This window comes from Falco peregrinus, chromosome 5, assembly GCF_023634155.1.
Source record: "Falco peregrinus isolate bFalPer1 chromosome 5, bFalPer1.pri, whole genome shotgun sequence".
NCBI lineage: Eukaryota > Metazoa > Chordata > Aves > Falconiformes > Falconidae > Falco > Falco peregrinus.
In genome coordinates this window covers 78706592-78734546 of record NC_073725.1, presented here as the reverse complement: position 1 = coordinate 78734546, position 27955 = coordinate 78706592, and the positions used below count along the sequence as shown (strand labels likewise).

General features: G+C 45.5%; 1 protein-coding gene across 36 annotated transcripts in view; it reads right to left on the bottom strand.

Moving 5' to 3' along the window:
- MAPK8IP3 (mitogen-activated protein kinase 8 interacting protein 3) overlaps positions 1-26931 on the bottom strand; it is a 70780-nt gene extending 43849 nt beyond the window's left edge. For 16 of the 36 annotated variants that reach the window (XM_027791887.2, XM_055804061.1, XM_055804072.1 and 13 more), the window contains exons 1-5: positions 26557-26931; positions 8060-8180; positions 7214-7284; positions 6356-6447; positions 2618-2641 (exon numbers count right to left, since the gene is read on the bottom strand). In XM_027791887.2, coding sequence (XP_027647688.2) covers positions 2618-2641; positions 6356-6447; positions 7214-7284; positions 8060-8180; positions 26557-26874 — 626 coding nt within the window. In that variant the 5' untranslated portion in view covers positions 26875-26931. The remainder of the gene's footprint in view (positions 1-2617; positions 2642-6355; positions 6448-7213; positions 7285-8059; positions 8181-26556) is intronic. The other 20 variants (XM_055804066.1, XM_055804077.1, XM_055804083.1 and 17 more) reach the window with 3 other exon arrangements.
- Positions 26932-27955: the final 1024 nt, after the last annotated feature.

Below are 27955 nucleotides of genomic sequence, written 5' to 3'. Positions count from 1 at the left end.
CTAAGCTGTTCCTCTGTGTAACATGCACCCCAAGAAGGGTTTGATGATGGTACTTCACCGACACCGGCACGGAGCTTCCGCTTACTGCTGCAGGGAGTGATGAAATCCACCCTTCCGTACACCAGTATTAGTAACAGTAGATCTTCATGTGCCTTTCTTTAATGACCATCAGCACTGGTCTGACCAGGCTTGGCAACCATCACAACCACCTCACCTGTGAGTGCGGGTGAAAAGCCTGCAGCAGGACCTAAGTTTACCCTGGGACATGTGCAAACACACCAGCACAGGAGGTGGGGCACAAGCCAGCTCATTTAGGAAGGAAGGAGACGGAGTGCTGAGCAGAGGAGACTATGTTTGTGGAGAAAACCAAAACCCTCCCATGCCCAGCACTGCCCAGCCAACACACCCAGCCTGTGCCACACCACTGCGCCAGTGCTGCTCATGCTGAGCAATAATCACTTGCTGTGGCCTATCTTGGACAGGCACAAGAGGCAGAAAAGTGTTTCCAGTGTGGCCCAGTAAGGAGATTTAGGATGCACTTTTCCTAAGAATCTGCATTCAAACCCACTCCTGAAGATCCTCAAGACTCACTCATGGAAGCTTCATAGACAAGCCCTCTTACCAAGACAGCACATAACAGGATTTAAGGGGAGCACAGATCATTGACACAACCTGATTAACCTTATTTTTCTTTACAGAGCAGATTGCAATCACCTTTCAACAGATTCAAACCCAGATTCATACATGATGATAGGGATTATCAATTTCCTTGTAGCCTTTCCACTCCAAAGGCACCGTGGTACTTCTTACTTTTCAATATTAACAATTGCTGAAGGCGTATAGAAAACATTTCACTGCTGTTACCCTAAACACCGATTTACAACTTCTACACTGCCATTTACACCTGCTCCTAACAGGGTATGATGCCAAAGTACATTTACCTCTGTCTGTCTTCCCACATTTACCTCTCTTTATCCTACTGCTATCATTCCAAGATCCTGAAAGTTTCTAACAGCTCTGGTTTAAGTTTCTATAGATAACGTTCTAGGGAAATGTTTCCTTTAATATGAAATCTTCACCCCGGCACTGTACTGATCAAAGCACCGCAAAACGTATAGTCAGTTATGTACAATAGGTTATGAAGAGATTCAAAACTAGAAATTAGACCTTTATGCCACAGAGACAGAAAATTCCTAGTTTTACAGTTAAAGACACAACTCAAGGGTCCCAAAGAGTCTACTTCAAAAGAAACACTCTCTTCAGGGAGAAAAAAAATATTAGGCCATTTTTTGAGCTGCTTTAACCATTAGTTTCATAACTTTGCTCTTCTTCAGGTTAGAATAATAGTCTTACGGGAGTCATACTTCACAGCTTTAAAAAGCTGGAGAAAACTTTCTATAACTGCAAAAAATGCCTTGCAGAACAATGGTGCAGTCAGAATACCTAACAACATGCTATAATATGAACACTTTTGTGACTATGCTGGGATGGCCTGACATAACTCAATGGCAGCACCGAGAAATACGAGCCACCCCAAACACAACCCGAGAGACTTACTAAATTACTCCTCTTTAGGTAATCTATATCAGATTTCTTTTGGGAATGCAGAGCTTATTTCTATATTCATATACAAACGTGTACATTTAACATGCAAGGAGATACAGCACCCCACTGAACGTACAGGGAATGTATGAACTTCACAGTCCCTGCTAAAGAGAGGACAGAGGTACAAAGTCTCTGTAGCAGCAGAAGCCATAGGATCTTCAGGAAAGGATTTTAACATAGATTGTTAGGAAATTTCCTTGCCAAGTTTCTTTGGAAACACCTTCCAGCCTCTTCTAAACCTCCCAGGGAAGGGGAAATAGCAAACACCACAGAAGAGCTAACTTCTGCTTTGCAGTTCTGGGGCTGACTATGAGTCTTCAAAGACATTTAGAGTATCCTCAGGGCTGCTCTAAATTTTCAGTGCTGGAGTAACCTTCATACACCCAATTATTTCCAGTCCAGGGTGAGTCTTAAGACTTGGTTAGTTCTACCTTCTGTTACAAAGTAAACAGCAAACTCCTCAATAAAGTTTTGCAGTAGCTAAAACCTGCGATCAGGATGCTCTACAATTCTAAAATCCTAAAACTACAATTCATTTGCTGGCATTTAAAGACAACTGCTCTCTCTGGAGGCCCCAGGCGTAGAACTCACTGCCCAGCCCAAAATCAGAAGTGCCTTCAGGGAACTACTAACAATGACATGCATTTTCTGCCCCGCTCAGAAAACACACGTGCCACGTACTCTGTAGTAAAATAAAGGAAAAAAGATGATTTTTGAACATTTTTGATACAGGGACATGAAGTGTAAATGTCCAATCAGAGAGGACTGATCCTGTTTTGGGACTGAACTTTTGCGTCTTCTGCATTTGAGTGCACAAACTTCTTCCTGATGTTACCCCAGCAGCTCGGCAGCTCCCTCTGCCTCACCCTAATCAGCAAGTCCAACACAGGAGCCAGTAGACAAAGAGGGCAAACGTGCCAGTACAGTACATTCCCAGCACCACACTGTTGCTACTCAACAGCAACCTCCAAAACTAGGATTAACAAAGTTAAGATGCCGCAACAGGATTTACCTTTTCCTCCATGACTGGCGATGACTGGAGTGACAAACATAACAGCCAAAACAGAGCAGCAATTGCACAAAAAGCGAGACAAAAAAACAACCATTAGAGAGCAAAGATCATGCAAACATGCAGCCCTACAACAGACACAGGTTACACATGCACTGAAATCCACACCACGTGGAAGAGTGCACCGTACTGATTACCTCTCTTGGATGGTGGTCGATACACACACATCCCCCAACAGTTCTTGCACAAACTTCTCCCAAGAGACAGGCAAACTCACTCCATGTACTTACGGTCTTATGTACATATGCATCCCTATGCAGTCTAACACACCCAAGCACATCCACAGATGAAAATAAATAAATGCACTCCAATCTGTGTGACAGGCCATGAGAAATTATGTCCGTGTCCCCCCCAGTGCACACCAGTGCACCAAGATACACAAATGCTGGTGCTCACCCCCACCCAGCTGTGCAATGACACAAAAACACGCATCTGTCCCAACTGCCTGTGCACAAGCAGATACAAACACAGAGCTACACACACACACACACACACGCACACACGCAAATAGTGCAAAGCTTGAAATGAAGGAAAAAGTTCCATTTCTTACTGGCAGTTCCTACAAACTCAGATCACAGCCCCATCAGGGGCTTTCATAGATAAAAGGTATAACTCTTTTTTTTTTTCTCTCCAGGGAGACCAGCAATATGCCACATTTAAAAAGGTAAAAAACTAGTTTCTCTAATACGAAAAGGCAATTCTTGATGAAAATTCTGCCCTTCCTTCCAGAGAATGGCCATCTTGCAGCTATAACTGGTAACACTTTTCACTGTGCATGTCTTTCACGGAATGATAACACAATGCTACAATTAATATTCGCTTATTTAAGAGTTAGGGAAGGAAAATGTCATTAAAATAAATTTTTACCATGCAGTCCAGCTCAAATTTGGCCAGTGCATATATGAACTACCCTTTAAAAAACAGAGGCCCTAAGCATACTTTCACCTATGGTACTTTTATGTTTTACTGTGTAAGTACCTCCATAGATATATTGTTATTTACAGAAGGGTAAGTGGGAAGGGAAACAAGCCTAATACGCTTATCCCACTTCAGCTGTAACACTAGGGTCCCACGTTCTGGGAGCTCACTGTGGACATCCAGACCATGAGGACAAGAGGAAGAAGAGTCTGACAAGGGAGATTTTATGAACAGAACACCTACAAACTACTGGTTCTTTCTACACCATGTCTGTCTTGCTATCTACACCCCTCATGCCTCTCTCTGTCATCTAGGAAAGCTGCCATCTACCTTTTGATAATTTTTCCCCCAACAGATTTTTATATTTCAGACAATCTAATTTTAGCCAGACCCCAAACGCTGTATTCTGTAATTATTTTTATTCTCCTAAATGATTCCCTGTTGTGATACTAATTTACTGTTTTGCAGAAAACTGCACAGCGATAACTCACTGTACAGCCCACTCAACAACTACAATAGCCTTTTGTTAAATCTCTCTAGAAGAAATACTGCAAGACATTCTTTACTGAAAATACTATCTGACTGTCAGAAGAGGAACAGTAAACAATCCCCCTTGGTTCACATGTAACTATGTCTTCCCTTACGTAAGGCTCTAGTAGCCTTACAAATGAGAGTATGTACCAACTGATTCAGAATAAATAAGGGATCTGTCTTTGAGATACCAGTATCTTCCAGTTGCAAGTTATTCTTGTAGCCAAGGCTACAGAAATATCTTTAATTATTATGGGAGGTAATGAAATAGCAAATAGACAATATTGGAAAAAATTCTTCACAGAGAGGGTGGTCAAGCACTAGAACAGGCTTCCCAGGGAAGTGGTCACACCTCCAAGCCTGTCAATGTTCAAGAAGTGTTTGGACAATGCTCTTAGACATATGGTTTAACCTTTGGGTTGCGCTGTGTGGGTTTGAGAGTCAGACCCAATGATCCTTGCAGGCCCCTTCCAGCTCAGAGATATTGTATGACCCTACGGCTGCGGGGAACTGGCGGAAGTCCCAGGCTAGTTACCAAGGTTTCTGAAAATTCATGTTTTTTACTACTCCCTTTCCATCCTTCAAGCCTCTTTCATTGCCAAAGTGGGGTTAGGTCTTTTTTTCTCTCCCTTTTTCTCTCTTACAATACACTGTCAAAACTTTGGCAACTGGAATTCTGTCCTTTCCAGAGCAATCCAATCCAACAGGGAGCCATAGCAGACAAAGGGTATTTACATGTCCTATGCCAAGACCTCAAATTTCCTTTCTATTACATTACCACAAACCCAACTGACATTCTGGTATTTAAGTGTTACAGACATAAGTACAAGTTACTAAAATATCCTCACTTATTTCTCCTTTATGCTTAACATATTTCTTTATTCTTTATTTCAAGTTATTTTGCTCTTTCTTCATCTTAAAATTTTTCTCAGTGCTCTTTTGCATTTCATCATCCCTACCAAATGATACTTCACAAACCTTCATGGCTTTCCATTTATCTGTTTTCCCAGTATTTTCATCTCTATGTCTTTGCCCATGCTGCCCTTCCTGTATATAGTCTGACATGCCATCCTCACTCCTTTTCTTAGCCTAATGCTTCCCGAAGATTCAGGTTTTGAGTGAAGTTCAGTGATGTTAACCAGCTGAAGTTCATAGATATTAACCGAGATCAGTCAGACGTATTTTTTAACAGACAAGGGAGGACACACCTAGCAGGCACTCTTTTGCAAGTACTCCTGTGCAGCTGGTACTGTCTCTATTTTTCAGACCAACAGCTCCTATGGCTCATGGTCACCATGTGTGCAAAACCTTTTAACATTCCTCAAGGCCAGAAGAAATTTAGAAGTTTAAATCTTTTTGTTGTCCTTGCCTGTCTTTTTTTATCTCCTCCAGCATTCCAGCATTTTACTTTATCAATATTGTTCCCCTGGAAAACACTGTTTTAGTTTAAAACTTTCTGGGTTAGACAGTGTCACTACAGTGTTAATCATCTCATTAGCATGTGATGATTAACACAAGTAGTGATCTGTCATGCATAAAAATTGCCACAGAAAACATCTTTTTTATGCCCGAGTGACTGAATAGATTATGCTTAATCTGAGTAGATTATGTGTTATGTGATCTGTTACTTGGAGACTCTAACCAGTAATTATGGAACACCACTTCTACCTCCCACCCCGTGGGCAATGTTACTGGTACACAGCACCATCAGAGAGAAAGCATTTGGTTCCAGGGGCAGGCAGGGAAGAAAATCAATTTCTTGGGTGTAAGTAGGTCTATTGGGTGACTGACTTATGGAAAGCTTCCCTTGAAGGAACGGGGCTGGGGGGGGAACAAATCCTATAATGGCAAACACATTTAATTGCTACAGTTTTGCTGGCTATCATGCATACAGAGACACACACACACACTTTATTTGACATCTCCATCCATTTTATAGATAAACCTTTTACATGCTACTTCAGAATACAAACATGTTTTTTCCAGAAGCCCTACATCAACAGCAGCGTGACAAAGCCTAAGCTTTGTAACCGAACACGTAAAGCTGCTCATCGTCAAACCTTAGAAAATGCACCCACACTCACCCACAGCCCATTACAAAAAACCTTCAACTACAATCCATGCCCACAGGGAAAAGATTCTGCTTCTGGTTTCTCTCTCTCTCTCAAATAGATGCCCTCAATTTGTAAATTCCCAGATGGCATATGTTACATGGAGAGGTTATGGCCCTACCTTCTCCCAGGTAGACTGCTCTCAGTTTGATTATTTCCCCCAACTTGCTGCATCTTGGATCGCTCAATGTGTTCCACATAGGTTTGAATCATCTGTGAGGAGAGAAAATCCATGAGCCAAACAGAGGAGAAGAAAAGACCAGCTTTCTGCTTTTGCTTGATCCTCTCCAGCACCCATTTCCAATTCCCTTTCCTGTTTTGCACATCTCCTTGCCTTTGCTCTGGCCTTCTAAGCTGATGATATAAGTGAATAGACTAATCTGACAGAAAATCTGACAGCAAATAGTGTCGGAAATGATTTAAGCTTAATCTTGTAACAGAAAAGCCATGAAAAAGCATATCCAATAATAGTGTAAGACGTCTCCTGAACGCTTGCTGCCAGGGGGAGATGAGGTAGTTGGGCACTGCTCACAGAATCACAGAACAGTTGACGATGGAAAGAACCCGCTGGGGTCCATTGGGTCCAACGTCCCTGCTCAAACAGGGACACCTAGAGTATGTTGTCCAGGACCACGTCCAGGTGGCTTCTGATTATCTCCCAAGGATGGAGACTCCACCACATCTCTCAGCAACCTGTGCCAGTGCTCATCATCCACATAGTAAAGACATTTTTACTCATGTTCAGAGGAAGGCTTCTTTGTTCCATTTCATGGCAGTTGCCTCCGGTCTTGTCACTGGGCACCACTGAGAAGAGCCTAGCTCCATCCTCTTTACCTCCTCCATTCAGATAATTTTGATGTTCCCAAAGTTCAGAAGCTCTAGTCATCACTACCACTGTAAAGCTGAATTCTTTGATGTGACTTTACGTATAGGCTAAAAGTTTGTTTAGTTATTTAGAAATAATAAGATGACATCCTACCTCTGTGTGACGTTGATGTAGAGCATTATACTCTTTCTTCATTTCTGATTCACGTTCCTCCAGCCGCGAAACTATGAAGAGAAGATTGCAACCATCAGCTAACACACATCAGGCTCTCAGAAGAAACTAGAAGTCTCAAAGCCTATTTTGTTAGAAATCAATTTATATCTTTGGAACAAAACAAACGGAAACAGAATAACGCAAATTGCAGGATCTGGTCTTCATTACAAACTATATTCATGGGTGCCTGCATGCTGCCAAAATCAGCAGACCAAATAGTGCAGTAAAGAGCATAGAAGCAGACTTCCTCAGCAGTAGCCTGGTGCCACTTAAGTGTCCCAGTTTGACAACAATTTTAATTACCATCTGGAATAGGTGCTTCTGACTATTTGAGGAGCAGGAGTACTGGACAAAACATCAGTGAACTGGCTGAGGGGAACTCCAGCCAAGAAACCATGGCTGCACCATTTAGAAAGTGTTTGTAAAAATAAACAAACAAACAATCAAATGTGACAGTGTATGAGAGAAAAAAGGGATGTTCTATCCAGGGACAAGGAGAAACTGGAAACCAGGTTCTGAAGCTTCAACAGCGGCCCAAATCTTGCCTCTGGATGGACTGAGCATGCCCCACACAACAGAAGCAATGAAGCCTCTACTAAATTAGGTGGACGCATCCCATCCTTTAGAAGGCTCAGAATTTTATAGCTAAGTAGGGGACAACCAGACATTTCAGGCTTTGCCTAAATGACACTAAAACAAAAAGTATGAACCATATTTTCCAAGTAGCAGTCTATGTGTGTGGAAGTCAAAAGTGTACAATCATGTCTGGTATACAACTTTGCTTACTTTGATCTGCATAGTTTTTGGTCTTCAGCTCCAGCTGTCGAGTCTGAAATTCAAGGTGTTCCACTTGGATTTGTAGTTCTTTCTTCTCCTGCTCCAGTGCATCTTCAAACTCTATAAACTTCTGAATAGGGAAGAAGTAGCAGAGAAGGAGGCACAGATGAGTAAGAAACGTAAAATGTGTTTGCCCTATATGACTTCTCCTCTCCTCACAAAAAAAGAAAAATTGAGATAATATAAATCAGAACATAAGAAGTAAGAATTTTTAAGTACTGTAATTAGTACAATAGCATTTAATCAAACTGAAGAGATTATTTTATATGAGAAGGTATTAGGTATCTTTAATAGACAAGTAATATATAAGCTATGGTCCAACACAAGTTATGTAAACCAGTGCAACTCTATTACCTTCAGCAACGTTGTTCTTCCTCATGCCCAGTTAAATTTTGATTCCTGTTAATTTGATGGCAGAGAAGACAAATTCTATTTCTGTGGTCAAACATTTACAAATACATATGTCAGAACTCTTCAGACAGATTCTTCTGTTTCAGTAGTTTTAGAAAGCTTCACCTACAATTCAAGTGGTGGGTAAGTTTTGCAGGACCATGCAAGTCTTTTGGAAAACCTAGCCACACCTGCAGGCAGCTGAGAGCAACCTCTGCACCCAGAGATAGTGACCTGCCCCAGCAGCAAACTCCAGAAGGGCTCTGTGGTACACCGGAGCCAAGAGGAGGAGCGAAACAGGCAGAGGAGCAGATTCTCACTGCAGAATTTTAACAAATTTATACCTAGCAAGAAAAAGCTTGGCTAGCTGCTCTTAGCAAAGAAGGGAGGGAAGGCATCATTGCTGCTAACTCTGATTAGCGACAACAAAGTGGCAGCTGTGCACATAGCTCATGCATAGAACGTTGGGCTGAAGGAAAGATTTTTATAGATAAGATATACTCATTTCAATACAATAGAAGAATACCTAATATCAGGTTATTATTTCTGTAAAATGTCACTTTTGACCTGGGAGCTTTTGTCATTCTCTGCATTGGATATTAGCATGCACAGCAAAGAAAAGTAAACCACGTGAAACATTCAATTTAGCTCCACTGTAGTCGCAGTTACTCTCATGAAATATTTAAGCTAAACATTATAAATATAAAAAATAATTAAAGGCCCCTGGAAAGTGACGAGCACCTTCAAATCTCTGTGTATACTTAAACTTAAGCCTGGTTCTTGTACTACATGAGGTCACAAGAGTTCTTCTGCACAAAACACTAATACATATCCATATGCAATAACGATCCATAACCCATACTTCTGGACTCAGAAACTGAGGCGGTTCTAGTAACACCCCTGACATACATTTGTGGAAAAATCCGTAAGGCTCAGAAAACATTTGCTCCATTAACCACATACATCTTCTCCACAGCAAACCAAGTCTAAAGCCCAGTACCACCACACTTACACTGGCGGAGGATACTAAAGCTATCTCACTAGCTGCAGAACAAGTCCTATCCTGGCCTTATGAACCCAAAAATTCAAGTCTTGTTATATTACTCCTACCAGCTGCATCCAAGGAAGATGAAGCTACAGAGTCATCTGCACCAACCAGTCTGGTAATTAGAACACCAACTCATCAGCTGAGCAGCAAGAGCACAGCCAAGGCCAGGAGCAGCCCTGGATTCAGAACTGCAGAGGAAGAGAGTGAGCTGGAACTAAAGCCAGGACAGCTTTAATCTGCCTTTCAGATGTTTACAGATCCACCAGCACACGCACATCAGCTGGCTGAAATCTCCTCTTTCTAAAAGTATGGATACCGGGGAAGAAAAACCTTCTCTCACGCTCTGTACTCTGCACAGGGGAAAGTGTTGCTCTCCACAAATAATGCTGCTCAAGACGACATGGCAATTTTAATTTAACAAAGTAAAGCCTCATTGCACTCTGAAAGAGAAAGAATCTGGTGAAAGTAATTTTTGGATAAGATTCCCTAGGAAACAAATGCATTTAAATGCACAGCAAGATTATTTTGTAAAACTCTGCACATAAAACAATATGCACAGTATTTGACTGCATTCTCAGAATAAGTCCTATGCACTTCTCCTGTTACTTTTACTGCAGTGATTAGCAATGACACTGGAGCCAACATTATGTTCGTGAACTGGATCTTCTCTCTGTAGACAACTGAAAGGCTACAGCATTTATTATTCTTGCAGATTTTTAAAACCGTTCGGTAAATCCATCTTAACAATGAGTCAGTTTTCATTCCTACATACCTGTATTTATAGAAACAAACACATTTTAGCCACATCTCATTGTCCTGCACTCTGTGTTCTGCAGTGCCTTCAATCTTTAACTGGGCCTCTAACTATCTTTTCCTTCCTGCCCCAAAATCACTGCAAAAACGGGTTATTTTCCCTGCCTTATGGTTGTTTTCCAGCAGTATTTTCTCGAAATACCAGAAATGCCAATAACTTTCTTCCACTATAAAGGAGTTATCTGAGCAGCTAAACATTTACTTCTTAATTAAACTCTAAGACTGTACAGGGTTTTAGATTTTTAAGTTAGCATTTTCCTCTGAGACGTCAATTAAGCATTGAAATCCCCTAGTCACAAATATCCAGCAAGCTGTTCTATGGATCTTGAGAAATTTATAAAGCAATCCACTCTGTAAATTTTCGGATTTATTCTTGAAACATTTTCTAGAATAACAATAAAATTCCAGAATGAGTAAAAAGGAAAAAAAAATCCTAACTGACACAGTTACACAGAGCCACAGACCTAGAGAAGCAGCAGTTTTAACTTGCTCCATTTGGAGGACTGATTGAAGCCACACTAACAAAAGAGTTATTTACCTGGTATAATCTCCACCTCCTTGCAGGGTTTTGCTGGAACCACTCTGTGCTAAAGCTCTGTTGACAAACGCTTTTAATTACAGCCAAGGGCTAAATCCCCATCACATTGCATTGGCTCAGCTTTCACTACCTTCCTGGCTCAAGATGCCCTCTTGCTCCCAATTCTCCATCCAAGAAAGAGCATGCCACCCAGGCCAGGCAGGAATGAGGTTTTTAGCAGCAATAAAAATGAATGAACTTTAAGGAAAACATTCACATATTTCCTGGCAGTATATTAGGAAGCAAAAGAAGGCACAAGCTCAATTTTATTCCCACTATGTAGGTCATCTTTAATAGGATTCCTGGATTTGTTTTGGTTTAATTCAGAGGAAACTGATTGAAAGATTAAATCTTCTACAAGTGTGGCTCTGTTTTCTTATTCAGCCCTGTCTATTTTGCAGCCTAAAAGTAATCAACGAAACCAAAAACTAGAAGTCAATTAACTATCTGGAGAAGAAAAACACATGGAGACAACAATATTAAAAATTAGTATTACCCTAAGTATTCCCAGGGAAGAACAGCATTTCAGATAAACATATAGCAGTATGTCCTGTTCTGTCTGCTGAACAGTTTGAACGAGGAAATTTGCACGCAGGGACCCAAGGGCTCTTTACTTTCCCAGCCTTTGAAGCACCTTTTAGCTGCTCCTGCATCAGAAGCCTCTCACCTGAGGTTCTCCTCGTGCATCAGAAGGGCTGAGAGCAGGAAAGGTCCCAGATCCAGAGAGAAGCAAATGGCCACACCAGTGGGATGGGGAGGGAAGGCTCCACTGCCAGGGTTGTCCCCAAGGAAAGCACGCTCCTGACTGAGGGGACAGCTTAGCACACAGTCGCTGCCACTCAGCCTTTGTGGTACAAGTCAGCTCTCATCAGGACCTTCAGGCAGGCTTTATTTTTTTTCTAGTAAGCCAGCAACAGCATCCAGAGACGAGACTGACTAGCCACTAAAAGCCACAGAGGTCGAAATGACCTTGCTCAGGAACATGAGCACAACCACAAGCACAACTAGGCAGTGCCTGGAGTTTGCATAGAACAGACACTTCAGGTGCATTTGTACAATCCTGGCCCTACTGAAGCCCTGGGAATGATCTCAGTAACTTGAAGAGTTACTTTTAAACCTCCTAAAAATAAATAGGAAGAGGGGACGCTAACTTGAAAATCACCTTACTATCTGAGCATTTAATGTCTGTAACATTTATAAAAAATCACCAAACCCAGTCATAACAGAAGTATCCCCCTGGTCTGTCATTACTCGTGTTTTCCATCTATGTTTGTGCACAGTCAATTCTATCTAAACGCTGCGCAAATGTTCAATACACTAAGACAAAGCTCCACATCTCTGTGGGTGCTAACGAAAACCAGCAAAGCCTTCATAAAGGAGAAGAATCTTCACGTGAATCAAATCCATACTTCTGGCCTCAGAAACAGCAAAAATTCCAGTGACTTAACTCAAAGCAGATACTGCAGACATTACTCTTGCTTCATTATAAACTTACATATTTAACAGGGTAAGAGCGGGCCAAAAAAAAACCCACCACAAAACCAAACAGCATAGCCTTACAGTCTTTTTAAAGACATCTTAAAATAACTGAGATAACGCTATTTACAAAAATACTCTGCCACGAATTTAAAATGACCAGGGTACTAAGTTTAAGAACTGAAATGCAGATTTGCTGACTGCATTCTTTTATTTTGGTGCTGCCAAGAAGCAAAGAAATAAAAAAAAACCAAACCCAAACACCAGTGCTGGCAAAGGACCACAGGCTTAACCTGCTGCTACGAGCTGCCCTTTATTCCAAGGGGTTTCTCATTTGCAGAGCCTGGTGCTGCAACTGATCTTGTCCGATGGCCTCGTGGCACCGAGGTCAGTTCAGACCCACACCTCGGTGACTTCACAGCTCTCAGCTCCATCTTCATGGAGATGCAGTAAAGGTATTTAGAAAACAGAAATAAAAAGGACTAAGTAATTCCACTGGTGGTTAAGTATTTTGGTGGGTTTTGATCCCACCATGACAAAGTAGCTGGGTGCACTGGAAGAAGAAACAGCCCATACTTCCAGCAGTTCTCAATAGCAAGGCTGACCACAGTATTATTATTTTTACTATTTTTTAATCATTTTTACTATTCCTTCCAGAGCCTCTACATCTGCTTTCAAAGAATTATTTCTGAATACAAGCAGTCACAGCTAAACGGTTAATCACCTCAGTGATCTAAGAAAACTGGAGTATGAAACTGTTATATATAAAACTCAGTCACATGGATTCTTTTCTGCTGGCCTCTATCCCCGGATTTCAAGCAGGGTAACTGTAATATAACCCAGGATTATGCCAAACAACAACGGCTCGCACACTAGTCTTTACAGTGGAAATATCTAGCACAACATCATCTTAAGGTGAAAGAATGACTACTATAAAAATAGAGCGGTACAATGCAGCTTGCTTGGCATCCTGCCTTACTGCCTTTTGCAAAGGAAAAAAAATGACTAAAAATAGTACCATATAATCAGAAAACATCACATCACATCAGTGATAAATCAAGCAGAGTGGCGAGATGCACATATATGCAGAGATCTCATTCCATGGCCGCCAATGGCGGCATGTGCCGGGGTACGCATGGTGTGGGGAGCGCCGCAGGCTCGGGCTCAGCCTCACCCCCAGCCCCTCGGCCCTGGCAGCGCTGCAGCGGCAAGAGCAGCACTGTGCCAAGAAGCAAGAAGCACACACCTGGCAGAGACCCCCGCTGAGAAAGAGAGGCATGCTGGGCAAGCAGGGCTGGGGTCCTGCCGCAGGTGGCTCCCCTGGAGGCCACCGCCACCGCAGGCGCCTGCAGGCCAGGGCGCAGGGCCGGCTGGAAGCCCACCTCATGGCCCCTGGGCAGCATCTGGTGGGGCCAGGACGGCAGCCTGGGGAGCTGTGTGAGAGCGTGTTGCCTTAGACAGCCACGACGAAGGAAGAGGCTAAAGTCCTGGCTGCTCAGATCTGACCCATCCAAAACCAAATCTCCAGTCCCACGGCCGGGCCCGCTGCTGCTGCGTCCCACACGCTACTCAAGGTGAAGACGTGGTTCTGCTCTTGAACGGGACCCACTTCACTCAACGGCAGCTTCAGGAAGAGAGATCCCTTCCTGACGGAGCCAAAGCCTGCCACAAGGTATCCCGCACCGCAATCAGCCCGTCACGCTTCCAACAGTCAGATACCAACAACGCCAGAGCTTCAGGAACAGGGTGCTACATCTTTTCACTTTGACAGTCAGGAAAGGGATCCTTAAGTTAAGCCACTTCTCAAAATTACGGTGGTCAGCAGCAAAATGCTCCCTCAGGAAACAACTTCCATCTCAAACAGTCAGTAACAAGAGAATTCTGCTTCTCACTTCATGAGCCAGCCTACACTGCTGCGGCTACATTTTAGAAGAGCATTAGAGAGCTGTGCAAACATCAACAGAGAGTTAAAAATCTCAAACTATGAACAGACGTTCAGATTTTTATCCCTTTAGGCATTTTATGTAAAGTCAAGCAATTTATTTAAGCAAAGCTGAAGCAGACCAAGAAATGGAGTCTTGTCTACCTCACATCAACAGTGACTTGACTCCATTGCATGAAAACATTCCTAGTTCCTACCCGTAAGAGAGGCAGAACAGACATACTTAGCGTTTCCCTTATGAAAACAAAGGTTTTGCAAATACTTCAGGCCGCCCTCCTTCGCTGGTCTCAACAGCTGCAATGTATCCTCAAATAAATAGAAAACTACAGCCATCAGCCCACACACAGCACCAAAAGCACACCTGAGTTTCCAACATGTTGTATCAAATATCACATGAATTTTAGCAACGTTTTGGCTCCCTGAAAGCAGTTTCACTAGCAGGTAAAAAAGAGACTCCTTGAATTTCACCTGATAATCATTCACCTTGCTCTCCAGTGCCCCGAGGTGACAGACCCATGGGTTTGAGGGTGCTCCGAGCAATTCTCAGAATTTCTCCCGGAAAACCCTTGCCTTCAGAAAACCCTTATCCAGGTGACCTAGGTCAATCCCAGCCACAGCACCTCAGGAGCAAACCCCAGATGCCCCTGCAGCCTGGGTGCTCCCCAGCAGTATTGACATGCCGTAAAACTACAATGCATCTGTCATCCATATAAAAGAGACCCAAAACAGCAACAGTGCCACGAGAAAATATGCATCAGTAAGTGTAAATAACAGCCCACATCTTCCCCATCTCAGAAGGATCTTAGTTACTGCAAACAAGAAGAATCTATCTCAGGTATTAGCTTTATAAGACATCATTCAAAAGACCGAACTGTAGCATTCCCACAAGTACGCCAACAAACAGCAGACAGCCCACAAGCTGAAAAGAGGTTCAGCTGCAACTGTGAAATGAAGCAACTGACAATTTAAAACCCCTATCTCACAACTTTTAAAACTCACAGATAATTTATTTACCCTCTAAAATTTCATGACTGATCAAAATCTTACCCTGCACTTACCACAAAAGTCAGCAAACCATGACTGTGTTCTCCAACTTGACTTGTTCTGCTCTGAGTGGGCTCCCCATTTCTGCTGTATTTGGCAATTACGCAATCACAGTTTGATAGCTGTGATACAAAAACACTTATTTCATTGCAGAGCTTGGCCTGAACTTCAAACCGTATTCACAGGACAACACAGGTTACGCATCAGCCTTGGGACAAAGAGGTGGTTTATACTAGGAATGCATGATTATATTAATAATTCTATACTGAATACCTAAGACACATAACACTGATTCACATGAAGACGCTTATACATAAATATGCCTTTAATATGGAAAAATAAGTGCCAGCCTTCCTTGGCTGAGGTCTCTGACCTCAGATAAAGCCGACAGTGGACAAGGCCATTTACTAGTAGAATGGCCAAAACATCATAAAAAAGAACAACCCGTTCCTCCTCCTTCCCATTCTGACACATTATAATGCCATTTTAAATGTATTTTTAACTTAGTTTTTAGAATTTATTAGTCCATAGTGACACACAGTACACAGTTTCATGATGAAAGGATTCTCTCAGCTGTGCCCTGTGTCTGAATCTTTGCTGTCCTCTTCAAAGACAAACGCACCCCTGAAGGAACAATTCCATCTCCATAAAAGCATACAATCTTCTAGTGAAATAAGATTTCTTTTACGTTAGCAGAGCTTGGAGATAAAGATTTCTGTTCCTGTTGCTAACTTCAAGAAGTCAAAAAGACATCTTTCATTTGCTAAATACTCTATAGTCACAGATCAGTCTTTGAGCGCCTTCTGTGAAAAAACTTCTTTTTTTTTATTGATTTATGCAAAGATTACCATCTCCTATATTCCTATTCCAAGGGATCCGAGCCTTTCTTCAAAGGAACATCACTTTTCTCGTAAGGGAGTTCACCCCTCTGGCCGCACCATATCCCAGCGGGATTAACAACATGCTTACTGGGGACAGAAGATGCAGTGGAGGAAAGGGGCGTGCAAGGAAGGGAAGGGCAGCTAGTGGAGCTCTTCTCCGAACTGCCTTGGAACAGCCTCATCCTGTACGTCCATCGGCAAGCATGGCCAACAATAAAGGTGGTGTGGCTGTCAAGTCTTGCAGATGACACAAGGCCAGAAGGTGCCATCAGCACTACAGAGAACCAGAGCATCACAGGGGAAGAACTGTACGATGCCGAAGAGCAGAGCAATACTGGGGCTGAACCCCACACAAGTGCAAGAGCATGCACGTAGGGACAGCCATTTCTGCTGCAACGAGGAGGGTCGAGAGGAAGGAGCTGATGACAGAACGATGAGTTAATCGGGCCCCACGGTGACGTGCTCTGGGCCAGCTGCAACTGCAGTGTGAGGAGGGCAGAGAGGGGATGGACATGCTGCCACCTCCTGCCACTCCATGTCACACAGACTGCACTGCGCCATGCCAACAAAGGCAACAGCCCTCAGATAAATCTTATTACAAGAACTTTGAAAAAGGCAACTGGGACACAACCAGGAGAGCATTCCTACCACCGCACAAAGCACTGGTAAGAGCTACCTGGAGAACCACCTGCCATTCCTCCCACCTCTCAGGGAGGACCAACCCAGGCACCAGATGTGGCTAACTGTCACTCAAGGGGGATGAGGGAATCTGTAAAACAAGGCCAGGTGACATGAGGGCACCTCCATGGTAGCAGGACATGTGGCACAGGCCAGCTCACCCCCCTGCTTCGGCGAGAGAACAGAAAACTTGGCTCCAACACCTTGCAAATGGAGACCAAGAGAGGACAGGACCAGCCTCCCTTAATACAGCAGACATCAATATTTGATAGAGCAAAAACTTGCTAATAGTAAAGGACAGTGCTGGCACAAGAACAAACCAGTAAATCCAGGCCATGAATAAAAAAAAAACCAACTCCACTGCAATTTAGAAGAAGGTAAGAGTAGAGGCAGGAGGTTTCACTAATGGTTTTAAGACAAAGCTTGACATATTTATGAAACGGATTATATAACTCAATTGCCTGCAATACCATGGGACTGGACATGCTGACTCAGAAAGTCCCTTCCAGTGTTATTGTCCTAAGTTTTTAATTACGAGTGGGCGTCTTTCTAAGAATGCTGGAGGCAAAATAGTTGCAGATTTGGTGCAAAAATTACCATGCGTTAAGAAGTCCGTAGGGACCAAGTCTGGAGTAACACAACTTACACTAACACAGTTTCCAGCATTATGACTATACATACTATAGCTACATGCATATTTAATACTAATATTACCTTGTATGTATGTGTGTATGAACATATAGTAATAGACCATTCAGTATTAAAGCAACAGATTGAGTGGATGCCGAACACCCATCACATCGTGACATGCACAGACCTCCTGCTTCACATGCTGCTTCCACAACGGGCTGTACTGTCAAAGCTGGCCATTTGGACAGAGCCATTCTCAGTGAAATTACATGGTAAATACTAGTTTAAGATAACTTTCCTTATTTCAAGAGTGTAGATGTTAATTTTCTCTCAAATCATAGAGATCATCATAGCACAAGTGCAGCAAGTAGAGAGCACCAAACAATCGCTATCCAAGCTCTTACCTCCCTGTTTTTATTAAGTTTTTTTGTGGATGGCATTGCATTACTGAACTCACATTTTTCTGTTTCCTGGATAGCTTCGCACGAGCCTCCATTAAGGGGGAAAAAAGACACGGATGCACTGTTTTTAAATGTCGAACAGAAACAGAGCATGGATAACAATGGATAATGAAAAAAGTATTAATGGAACAGACATTTCAGAAAGGAAAAAACCTCAAAATTATGCAAGCTAGTAATGTAAACTTTTCTTCTTTTGTGAGGACTAAAATGTAATTGTATGTTGTATGTACTTCTGTATCTGGAATTATGGTGCAAATTATGTGGCAATTTCAATCCAACTCAGGCTACACACTACAAAAGTCACCCAGATGAAGGAACAAAAAGGAAAGAAAGCAGGGAGATGAGACCAAGGTGGGGCTGGTAAAATGTAGGCAGTGTTTCAAATAACTGGAGTTACAAAGATGATGAAATTGCATTTAATGCTGCTACAAAAGGTAGTTGCGATGAAAAACTGTGTTAAAACACATAATTATCCTGAGAGGTGCTTAAATAATTTTTTTTACAGATATGAAAAATTGCAACAAAGCAAGCAGAAGATTCGCCAAAGACCACATTGAAGTGAGCAGCAGAGCAGCCATCGAGACTCTGGCAGAACAGGTAGCAGGCTGGTGGGAAGAGCACGGCCCGCTGCCTGCGCGCCCTCGGCAGGGCCCTAGAACAGGGGTACGGCCCATGCTGAAGCCACAGCCACCACGGAAGGAATGAAGCTGACAGCCATCACCAGACAGCCAACCTCAGCACCACGGTCGTGATCAGCACAACTGATGGGAGCCTGTGGTGCCCCCAAAGCTGAACGTGTGGCACGTGTTCTGCTGGACTGGGACCTCCAGAGAGGGGAAAAAGAGGGAAGCAGAGACCCTGCGCAGCCCCAGCAGGCACCCACGGCTGGGCCACCACAAGCTCTGTCTCCCCCATGCAGAACTGGGGGCACCACAGGACCCTGCCAAGGCGCCGCACGAGGACGCCCCTTCAAAGCAGACTTCTCCTTACACTAGTAAATAGAGGAGATTTCTCAGGGTAGAAGGCACCTAGTGTGAGGTATACACAAATCTAACGATAAAAATAACATTTTAGTTTAAATTGAACGTGCTTTTAAACATAAATGCTCAAGAGATTGAATGTGAATGTATGGTAGTATCTGTTCAACACTATTATGTTCAAACACTGAAAGAGAAAGTATTAGTCCTCTAACAGGTCTTTCACCATTTTCAAGTAAAATAAAAATGCAGTAAGAAGTACGACTAGTACAACTTCTTAAGTAGATGTGTGTAAATACTGTATCTCCTTATTTTATATATACACAGAGCCAAATGGCATCAAACCAGTGAGAAAGAATTTGCCTTTAAAAGACTACAGAAAAGCACAAAGCAATAAACAAAATAAAATACATCATTTAGAGTGGGAAACATCTATTTAAATAATTAAGATCAGTTACTGGAGCTTATTTTCAGTCACTCTGGTGTACTACGGATAAAACTGATACCAACTCCAATCTAGTGCACAAACACACCTTAAAAACAAACTTTTGTGTGCGCAAAGCTACCAAGCCACACACTCTTCATGTAGCTGTGACACTGGAGAAGACAAATTCCTTGTGCAAAAGGAATTTTTGTTAAATTCTGTTAAGTGTCAGGCGTAAGTGAAGAGGCCAGCTGCCACAGCCATCCTGTATTTCAACAAATTTTTCATCTGTATTTTATGAACCTCTCTTTCACCCTAAAGGGAAGGATATTTCTAGCAGGTATGTCTCATACCTATGGCACCACATCGTCATGATCTAAATGAAAAAAATACATGTATTAGTAGCTGCTCAGACCTTCATAGGAAGCAATCCTGAGGTGTTTCAAAGCGGTACAGAACTTTCACCACTCTAACACTACTTTTCTAAAATAGCAGAAGTGTCCACACCTGTTACAATGTCTTACCTGACAGAACATTTGTTCTATCTGGTGCTTCCCAGGGCTCAGCATCAGGGCCAGCCCTGCTCAATATCTTTATTGACTATCTGGACGAGGGGAGCGAGTGCACCCGCAGTACGTTTGCAGATGACACCCAGCTGGGGGAATCATGCAACTGCTGGAGGGCAGGAGCTCTGCAGAGGGACCTGGGCAGGCTGGGCCGATGGGCTGAGGCCAATGATACGAGGTTCCACGAGGCTCAGCGCTGGGTCCTGCACGTGGGGCACAACAGCCCCACACAGAGCTGCAGGCTTGGGGAAGGGTGGCTGGAAAGCTGCCCTGCAGGAGAGGACCTGGGGGGCTGGCGACGGCCGGCTGAATGTGAGCCAGCAGTGTGCCCAGGTGGCCAAAAAGGCCAACAGCATCCTGGCTTCTCTCCCAGTGTGGCCAGCAGGACCGGCGCGGGGATCGTCCCCCTGTACTCGGCACTGGTGCGCCGCACCTTGAATGCTGCATTCAGCTTTGGGCCCCTCTTGGGGACGCGGAGGGGCTGGAGCGTGTCCAGAGATGGAAACGGAGCTGGGGAGGGGGCTGAGGCACAGGTCTGATGAGGAGCGGCTGAGGGAACTGGGGGTGTTTAGCCCGGAGACAAGGAGGCTGAGGGGGGACCTTCCCACTCTCTACAACCTATAAGGAGGCTGTAGGGAGGCAGGTGCTGGCCTCAGCCTGCATTTGGTACCCCTCCATCAGACCAGCTTGGCTTCTCACCAGCAGGATCTATCTCTGTCCTGCACCTCAAAACCAGCACTGACTAGCCCATCACGAAGACAGATGCCATGGGAGATGAGGTCCTGGGAACAGACTGGTACGTTCTGCATCTTTCAGGATGCCACGCTGCTGCCAGCCTGTTTCATCCACGCTGTTGCCCCTAGTCTATACCCTACCACGTGCTGACTCGCCTTACTCCTGATGGAGCAATGCACAAAGAAGGAAGCAAATAAAAAAGGGCAGACTGCCATTACACTAAAATCCTACTGTGGAGAGGGAAGAGACTGGCTGCTGCTCTTAAACCTCTGCAGACTGTCTCTTCCCTGGTGTCACACTGGCAGGTGTAAGGGCAGAGCAGGAACCAGTCCAGCAGCAAACCCTCCTTCTGCTTGCAGAAGCAACTCTTGACCATTGCATCTGAGCAGAGCAAAGGCACTGTTTAATTATTTCCCAGCAAATTCCCCTAGTTCACCTTTGGGGGAAGGAAAGAATTATCTCTGTCACTGTTATTTGCATTAACATCGATTCTAGCCCTGCATCAGGAGACATGCAACGCGATGTGATATCTTTGGCTTACAATCCTATTTAGTTTTATCACCACAATTTTTTGTAAGGAAAGGCTCAGAATCCAAAGATTACCATCCTTCACACGGTGGACATGCCGATTGTAGGCCAAAGCAGTGACAAGGTTGTCACTATTGGCAAGGACGGCTAATAAGTTTATTTTACCATTTAAGAGGGCAAGGAGAAAACTAGAATCGTTGTAAGTAGCACTGCCTATTTAGATATTAATTTGAAATACAGGGGTCTCCAGAAACATTTTTGTTGTTGCTTCCTTTTTAAATATCTGGAGTTAATTTTACTATCTGCAGTTGCTGGGTTTTAATCATAATCTGCAATATTGTGATGAATTCCAAATCATGTTCAATTGGTGTCACTGACAAAAGACACTAGAGAAAAATGAGAAAAGATGATTAATATTTCCATGATTTAAGGTTTGTCTCACCCAGACAACATAGGATCACTTTACAGACACACTTCTGTTGCCTTTTACTTCTGAACAACTAAATGGATATATTTTGGATACTTACAACAAGCAAGGAGGAGAGTATCATAAATATGAAATCTAACATTCATATGCTCAGTAGAAAAAAAATCATTAAAAATACGATTTTCACTAAAATGAAGACTAGTTTCTCTGGGACCAACAGCTTTTGTAGATCAAGACAACTGCAAAAGAGAACTCAAGACAAAGTGGAAGAACCCTCTAAAAATGACACAGATCCTGCTGGTCTTTCTGTTGGTGAAATCTGACAGTGCCTGCAAGCTGTGGGAATGGACCAAGAGGCATCTGAAGAATATAGAGACAGATCTTGTACACAGACAGCTGTGCAGCAAGTCTGCATTACATGCCTGCCCATCACTTCCAACTGCATATAAGTGGAAAGGATCCATGTGATAAGCAAAGCCTTTATCTGGTATCTGCTATTCCCAAACGCTTTCCTCTGATGCTATGAGGTCACCATCAAGCTGCAGAAATTCCCATAAATCAGCTATTTGTGAGGTCAGGTTTCAGGCTGGGGAAACAGAAAGTGCCTTCCCAGGCTGCGATTCATTTCACACAGAAAGAAAATACAAGGCAGAAAGGGGAAAAGCACACGCAGTGGAGAACACTAGAGGCTGGAGCACAGAGCACCACTTCTATCACCCTTCCTCACCATCTTCTTAACGGGAATTAGTGTACAAGGCAGAGATGATATTTAAAGTATCCCTTAACAAAATCTGGAGCAGAGCTGGGGCAGAATTTTCGAAAGCCTTTCTGTTGTTTGAGATGCAGACAGGAGCTAGTGAACTTGCAAAATTGCCACCCAGGTGGAGAGCTCTCCAAGGACCCCAAACCACAGAGAAATCTGTGGTATCTACAGTCCATGCCTCTCGCAAAGGACCATCTCTTCCCAAAACACTGACCAAGGGAATCTTTAAACATAAAAATAAAATACTGGTAAAGGAACATGCTTATCACGTAAAATAATAACACAAATTGCAAGCCATAATGAGGAAGCGATGGCCACAGCAACATGCCATCAGAAGGCAGAGATCTTGCTTTTTTTTTTTTTTTTTTTGGAAGTGAGAGAGGATGACACCTAAGTATCCCTTGAACACGAGTCTCACAGTGGCAATGCCAGCAAAGGGCTTTTACAGTTCACAGCCTTTCTGGGTCCTACACATGGGGAACTACAGGCCCAGGCACCAGTATATGCTGGGGCCACCCAGCTGGACAGCAGCTTGGCAGAGAACTGGGGGTCCTGGTGGGCACCAAGTTGAACATGAGCCAACAATGTGCCCTTGCGGCAAAGAAGTTGAATGGTGTCCTCGGCTACTGCTGGCAGGTTGAGGAGGTGATTCCTCTGCTTTATTCAGCACTGGTGAGGGCACACCTGGAGTGCTGTGCCCAGTGCTGGGCTCTCCAGCACAAGAGAGAGAGGGTACTGCTGGAGAAAGTCTACTGAAGGGCCACAAGGATGATGAAGGGGCTGGAGCACCTGGAGAAGAGAAGGCTCAGTGGACCTCATCAATGTATATGAATACTTGAAGGGAAGGTGCAGAGAGGACAGTTCCAGGCTCTTTCCAGTGACAGGACAAAGAGGCAATGGGCAAAAACTGGAACACTGGAGCATCAGGAACTCTGAGCACCAAAAAAACCCTTTTTCACTGTGAGGGTGACTAAGCACTGGCACAGGCTGCCCAGAGAGGTGGTGGATCCTCCATCCTTGAAGAAATTCAAATACTGCTTGGATATGGTCCTGGGTGACCGGCTCCAGCTGACCCTGCTTCAGCAGAGGGTGTCAGGCTAGATGATCTCCAGAGGCCACCACCAAACTAAACAATGCTGTGATTCCATGAAACACCGTACCACACAAGCCATAATTACCCTATGTTGATCCATTATACGGAACAGACGGAAGAAAACAAAACCACTGAAAATCTGGCACAATCCCACATCTTCAGTAGCTTGGAGGTCACAGAGAACTGAGATGTTGTGTACTAAGCCTTGTAATCACAGAGACTGACAGCATTGCCTCGTTTCAAGGAATTTCTATTTTCAATCCACTTGCCTAGGTGCTTCTGCTGTCCTGTTCCAGGACAAGTGGAAAATACAGAGTCACTCTGCAGCCCAAGTGTTTAGAAAAATACAGTATTTAGAAAATACAGCAATAATTTGCTTTTGGCAAAGACTGTTTCAGAAGATAATATATAGCATCATCTTAGAGAAAGAGAGAGAAGAATACTGCGAGGGAAAACTTTCCTTTACAGCATTTAGCGAAAATGCAATGGAAGTTGTTAGAAACAGCCCTAATTTAACAAGGCATACCTATAGAGTCTGTTTGGGCACAATTTCTGCATTAGGATGAAACATCAAGATTTGAGGGTTCTGCAGCAGTGGTGACAAGACAATACAATGCCAGAGAACAATGCCCACTTGTGGTTTCAGTTACTTTGAAATTAATAAACTAAGATAAAATAATTATAACTTAGGGTCTTTTGACACAATATTGCAAGCGGAGAACAGATCAGTTTTTCATCTCCAACTCCCAACCTCTCAGTGTCACTTTAATCGTTGCAATTAGCACTGACACGCAGAGAAGAATCAAGACAGGGGACAAATCCCATTCCCAGAGGAGGATCCTCCCACTTAAAAGTGAAGGTCTCACCCCAGGACTTGAGGACAGCACAGGAAGCTGAATGCTGCTCAAGAAGTGGGACACACCTTCCCTGGTTACCACAGGCACTGCTACAGAACAGCAATCCATATTCTGAGGGGGGGGGAAAACATTTTTACATTTTTTGATTGTTTACAGTTATCTGGCGGACAGCAGAATTCTCGGTAATACACAGATTTTCACCCCCATAACAGGTAATTAACTGCACAGCAAGTGGTATATGGGAAACAGGCGCAGACAAATAGGTACTTTTTGTTATATGCAGAGGGAAGTAACAGCCATATAGGACGTTGTAACAGGGATTATGGAGAGGCAGAACGCCCATTTGTTCTCATAAAAAGTATGGTATATATTCCTTTTTGGTAACAAGACTCCTCGCAAACACTTTTTCTCCCCACTTACCCTGAGCTGTGTGAAAGTATGACAGAGTATCATCATCAGTGATTTTTAAATCTCAACAAACAGCATTCTGCTATGCTTCCTGAGCTTCCTTGCGGGGAATGTAACTGCTGTCATTACGTGTGCTTCCAGAAAACACATCCTGTATCCTGTTAAGTCAGGAACAGAAATCCACCCAAGTCCAAAGATGCAAGATCATTCCAAATGGACTGTTCCATTCCTCATTTGTAGCCCATTTTTTTCCCACATAAACAGTCCACTTAAAAAAAAAACACTTGTTTCTCAGAAGCTGCAAAATACTGTCTCTATGTAACATTTAATTAGTAGTCTCATGTATTCAGATCCATTTTTCAACCTCTACATGCATTCAAAATAATTTAAAAAGATTATTAGTCCATTAATACATAATTAAAATGCAGGACTAAAACTTTAATAGACTGGCTCTCGCTTTCAGTATTAGTAATGGACCGTAAGTGTCCTCCTCAAGTTAGCGTCCTCCTTGCACGCGATTAAGCCACACAAACATGTCTGTGAAAATACTACACGCCACTTTACATTGTTCCCCAGTTCAAAAGCTATTTCACAAACTACCCCTTATCAAATCAGAACGTGACTCCTAGCAAGACCTTCTTAGTCTAAAAGATGGAAAACCCCACGGTTTTTATTACATTTGGTAGCGGAACGAGGATGGTGATGAACTTTCTCCCCCCTCCCCACTGCTTCATCCCAGTTCACAGACTGACACTTCAAGAGGCTGAACAGCCAACCCGACGGTACGGCTGGAAAGATGCTCTTGATTTCAGCAGGGGCAGGCGCAGGAAGAAGACAGGGCGCAAGTCACCTGCGCTCTCCGTTTCTGCGTCGTTGTAACCCCGGGACTGTGACCCTTCCCCACGGAGGGGCTCATTCCCCCCACGGCCGCGCCCCAGGGCCCAGGGGAGCCAGCCCAGGCGCGGGGGCTGCAGGCGTCAACGGGAAACTATTTTACTCAGATTCAAGGTGCCGTTGTGGCACGAACAAGTTTCCCAAGTCAGAGGCTACACTCTAAAGGTAACGACTGGCTCCAGCTGAAGAGCTTACCGCTGACACTGAAAGCGCTGCATGGCTGCACCGAAACCATCGATTTTTAAAAGTGCTTCTGAAACCACAAGCCGGCACGAAGGCCGAGGCCTCTGCGCGCTGCCGGCGTCCCGAAGCGGCTCCCTCAGCCCCCCCGGGCCGCTGCTGGGTCTGTCCAGCCTCCTCCCCCCCTGCTTCAGCCGGCGCGCACCAGCCGCAGCGGCAGCCGCGGGAACAACCGGCCCGGCTCCGCGGCACTGCGGGAACGACCGGGCCGGGCCGGGCCCCCCCGCGGCCTGCAGCAGCCAGGGGAGGGGGCGGCGGCGGCCCCGCGCCCCCCGCCGGAGGGGACCCATCGCGCTTGCTGCCCGCGCTCCCGGTTCTAGAAGGTACCGCCGACCCCGGGGCTCCCCCCGCCGCCCCGCCCCGGGAAGGAACGGGCCCGCCGCCGGCGGCCGATGGAGCGGACGGCGCCGAGGCCTGCGGGAGGCCGCCCCGCCGCAGGCCCGAGCCGCCCCCGCAGCCTCGCCCGCCGCGCCCCCCCCCCCCCCCCCCCCCCCCCCGGCGCGGGCCCTGCCCGCCCGTCAGCCGCAGCGGGGCCGCGGCGCGGTGCCCCCGCCCGGCGGGCGGCCAAGATGGTCGCGGGGCGGCGTCGCTCACCTCCTCGGCCTGCTTGCGCAGCGCCTTCTCCCGCTCGTACTGCGTGAGGAGCTGCTCGTTGTCCTCCCGCAGCAGCTCCAGCTCCACCTCGTGCTCCTGGTTGTCGGTGAGAACCGAGTCCAGGTTCTCCAGCACCGTCACCACCAGCGGCATCAGCTCCTTCACCACCTCCTCGTCGTAGCAGTGGATCAGCCGCTCGAACTCGCGGTAGATGCTGTTGGCGAGGCCCGAGACCCGCTCCGACATCACCGACCCCGAGCAGTAATCGTCGCCCGGGTACCCCCCCACGCCGCCATCGTCCAGCTGGATCTCCAGCATCCTGCCGGCCCGACAGCCCTCCGCGCCCCGCCGCGCCGCTGCCCCGCCGCTGCCCAGGCCGCCGCCGCCGCCCCGCCCCCGCCCCGCCCGCCGCGTCACGGGCCGCGGGGCCCGGCCTGGGCGGAGCGCGGCGGCACCGCCCCGGGAGCCCGGAGCCCCCCCCCGAGGGGCGGAGGACGCGGCCACCCCCGGCCGTGCGGGGGCCCTCCCGGGCCGGGGGCGCCTCTCCCGCGGCGGGACGCCCGAGCCCCCCTGCGCGGCCCTGCGGCGGGGGAACGCGTGGGGCCGGTGGGCAGGCGGAGGCCGACGGGGCAGCGCAGCCGCAGCCCCCGGCGCCCCCAACCCCTGCGGCGGGGAGCCCGAGCGGGGGGGGGGCCGGCCGGGGGCACGGACCCGGCGGGTCCAGGGAGCAGCTGCCCCGGCCCCGGGGTGCTGCCGGGCTGCGGCGGGGAGGGGCCCTCACGGGGAAGGGGCCGGAGGGCACCAGCGAGCTCGCCCGTTGCTAGTCACTCCCAAATGCTCCACCACCTAACAAAAACCTACAAGCGGTAACCAAACGGGAAGGTGTTCAACCTGAGGCCTGATCCAGGAGGGCTCTTTCTGGGGGAGGGGGATAATTTCCAGCCGGCAGAGCGTTAGAACCTAATTTTGGAACCCAATTATTAATGTGGAGCCTCCAAACACTGTCGGGCTCGCAACTCTCCTCCCAGCACTGATGAAAATCAGGGCAGTCCTTTGCTCCGCACATGCTAGTTGTTTCAATTTAGTTACTCAATTATATTTCCAAGATAAGACAGCTATAGTTACCACAGCGAAAGGAGACAAACACCTATTCAGACAGGGACGACCTGACAGACAAAACCAGAGGCCAGAACTGGCCATCTGAAGTCCTAAAAAAAAAATCCAGCATCCGAGCCCTTGAAAGGAGCAGCACAAGTGCAGAACTTCATCACCAGATTTCTGCCAGCAGCAGCACGCTCCCAGGTACGGGAGGCAGGCTCCAGCCCCCAGGTGTGTATTGCAAAAGGCAAATCGATGCATACGATACTCATTGGTGTAAGACATTTGTACAGAGTCTAAC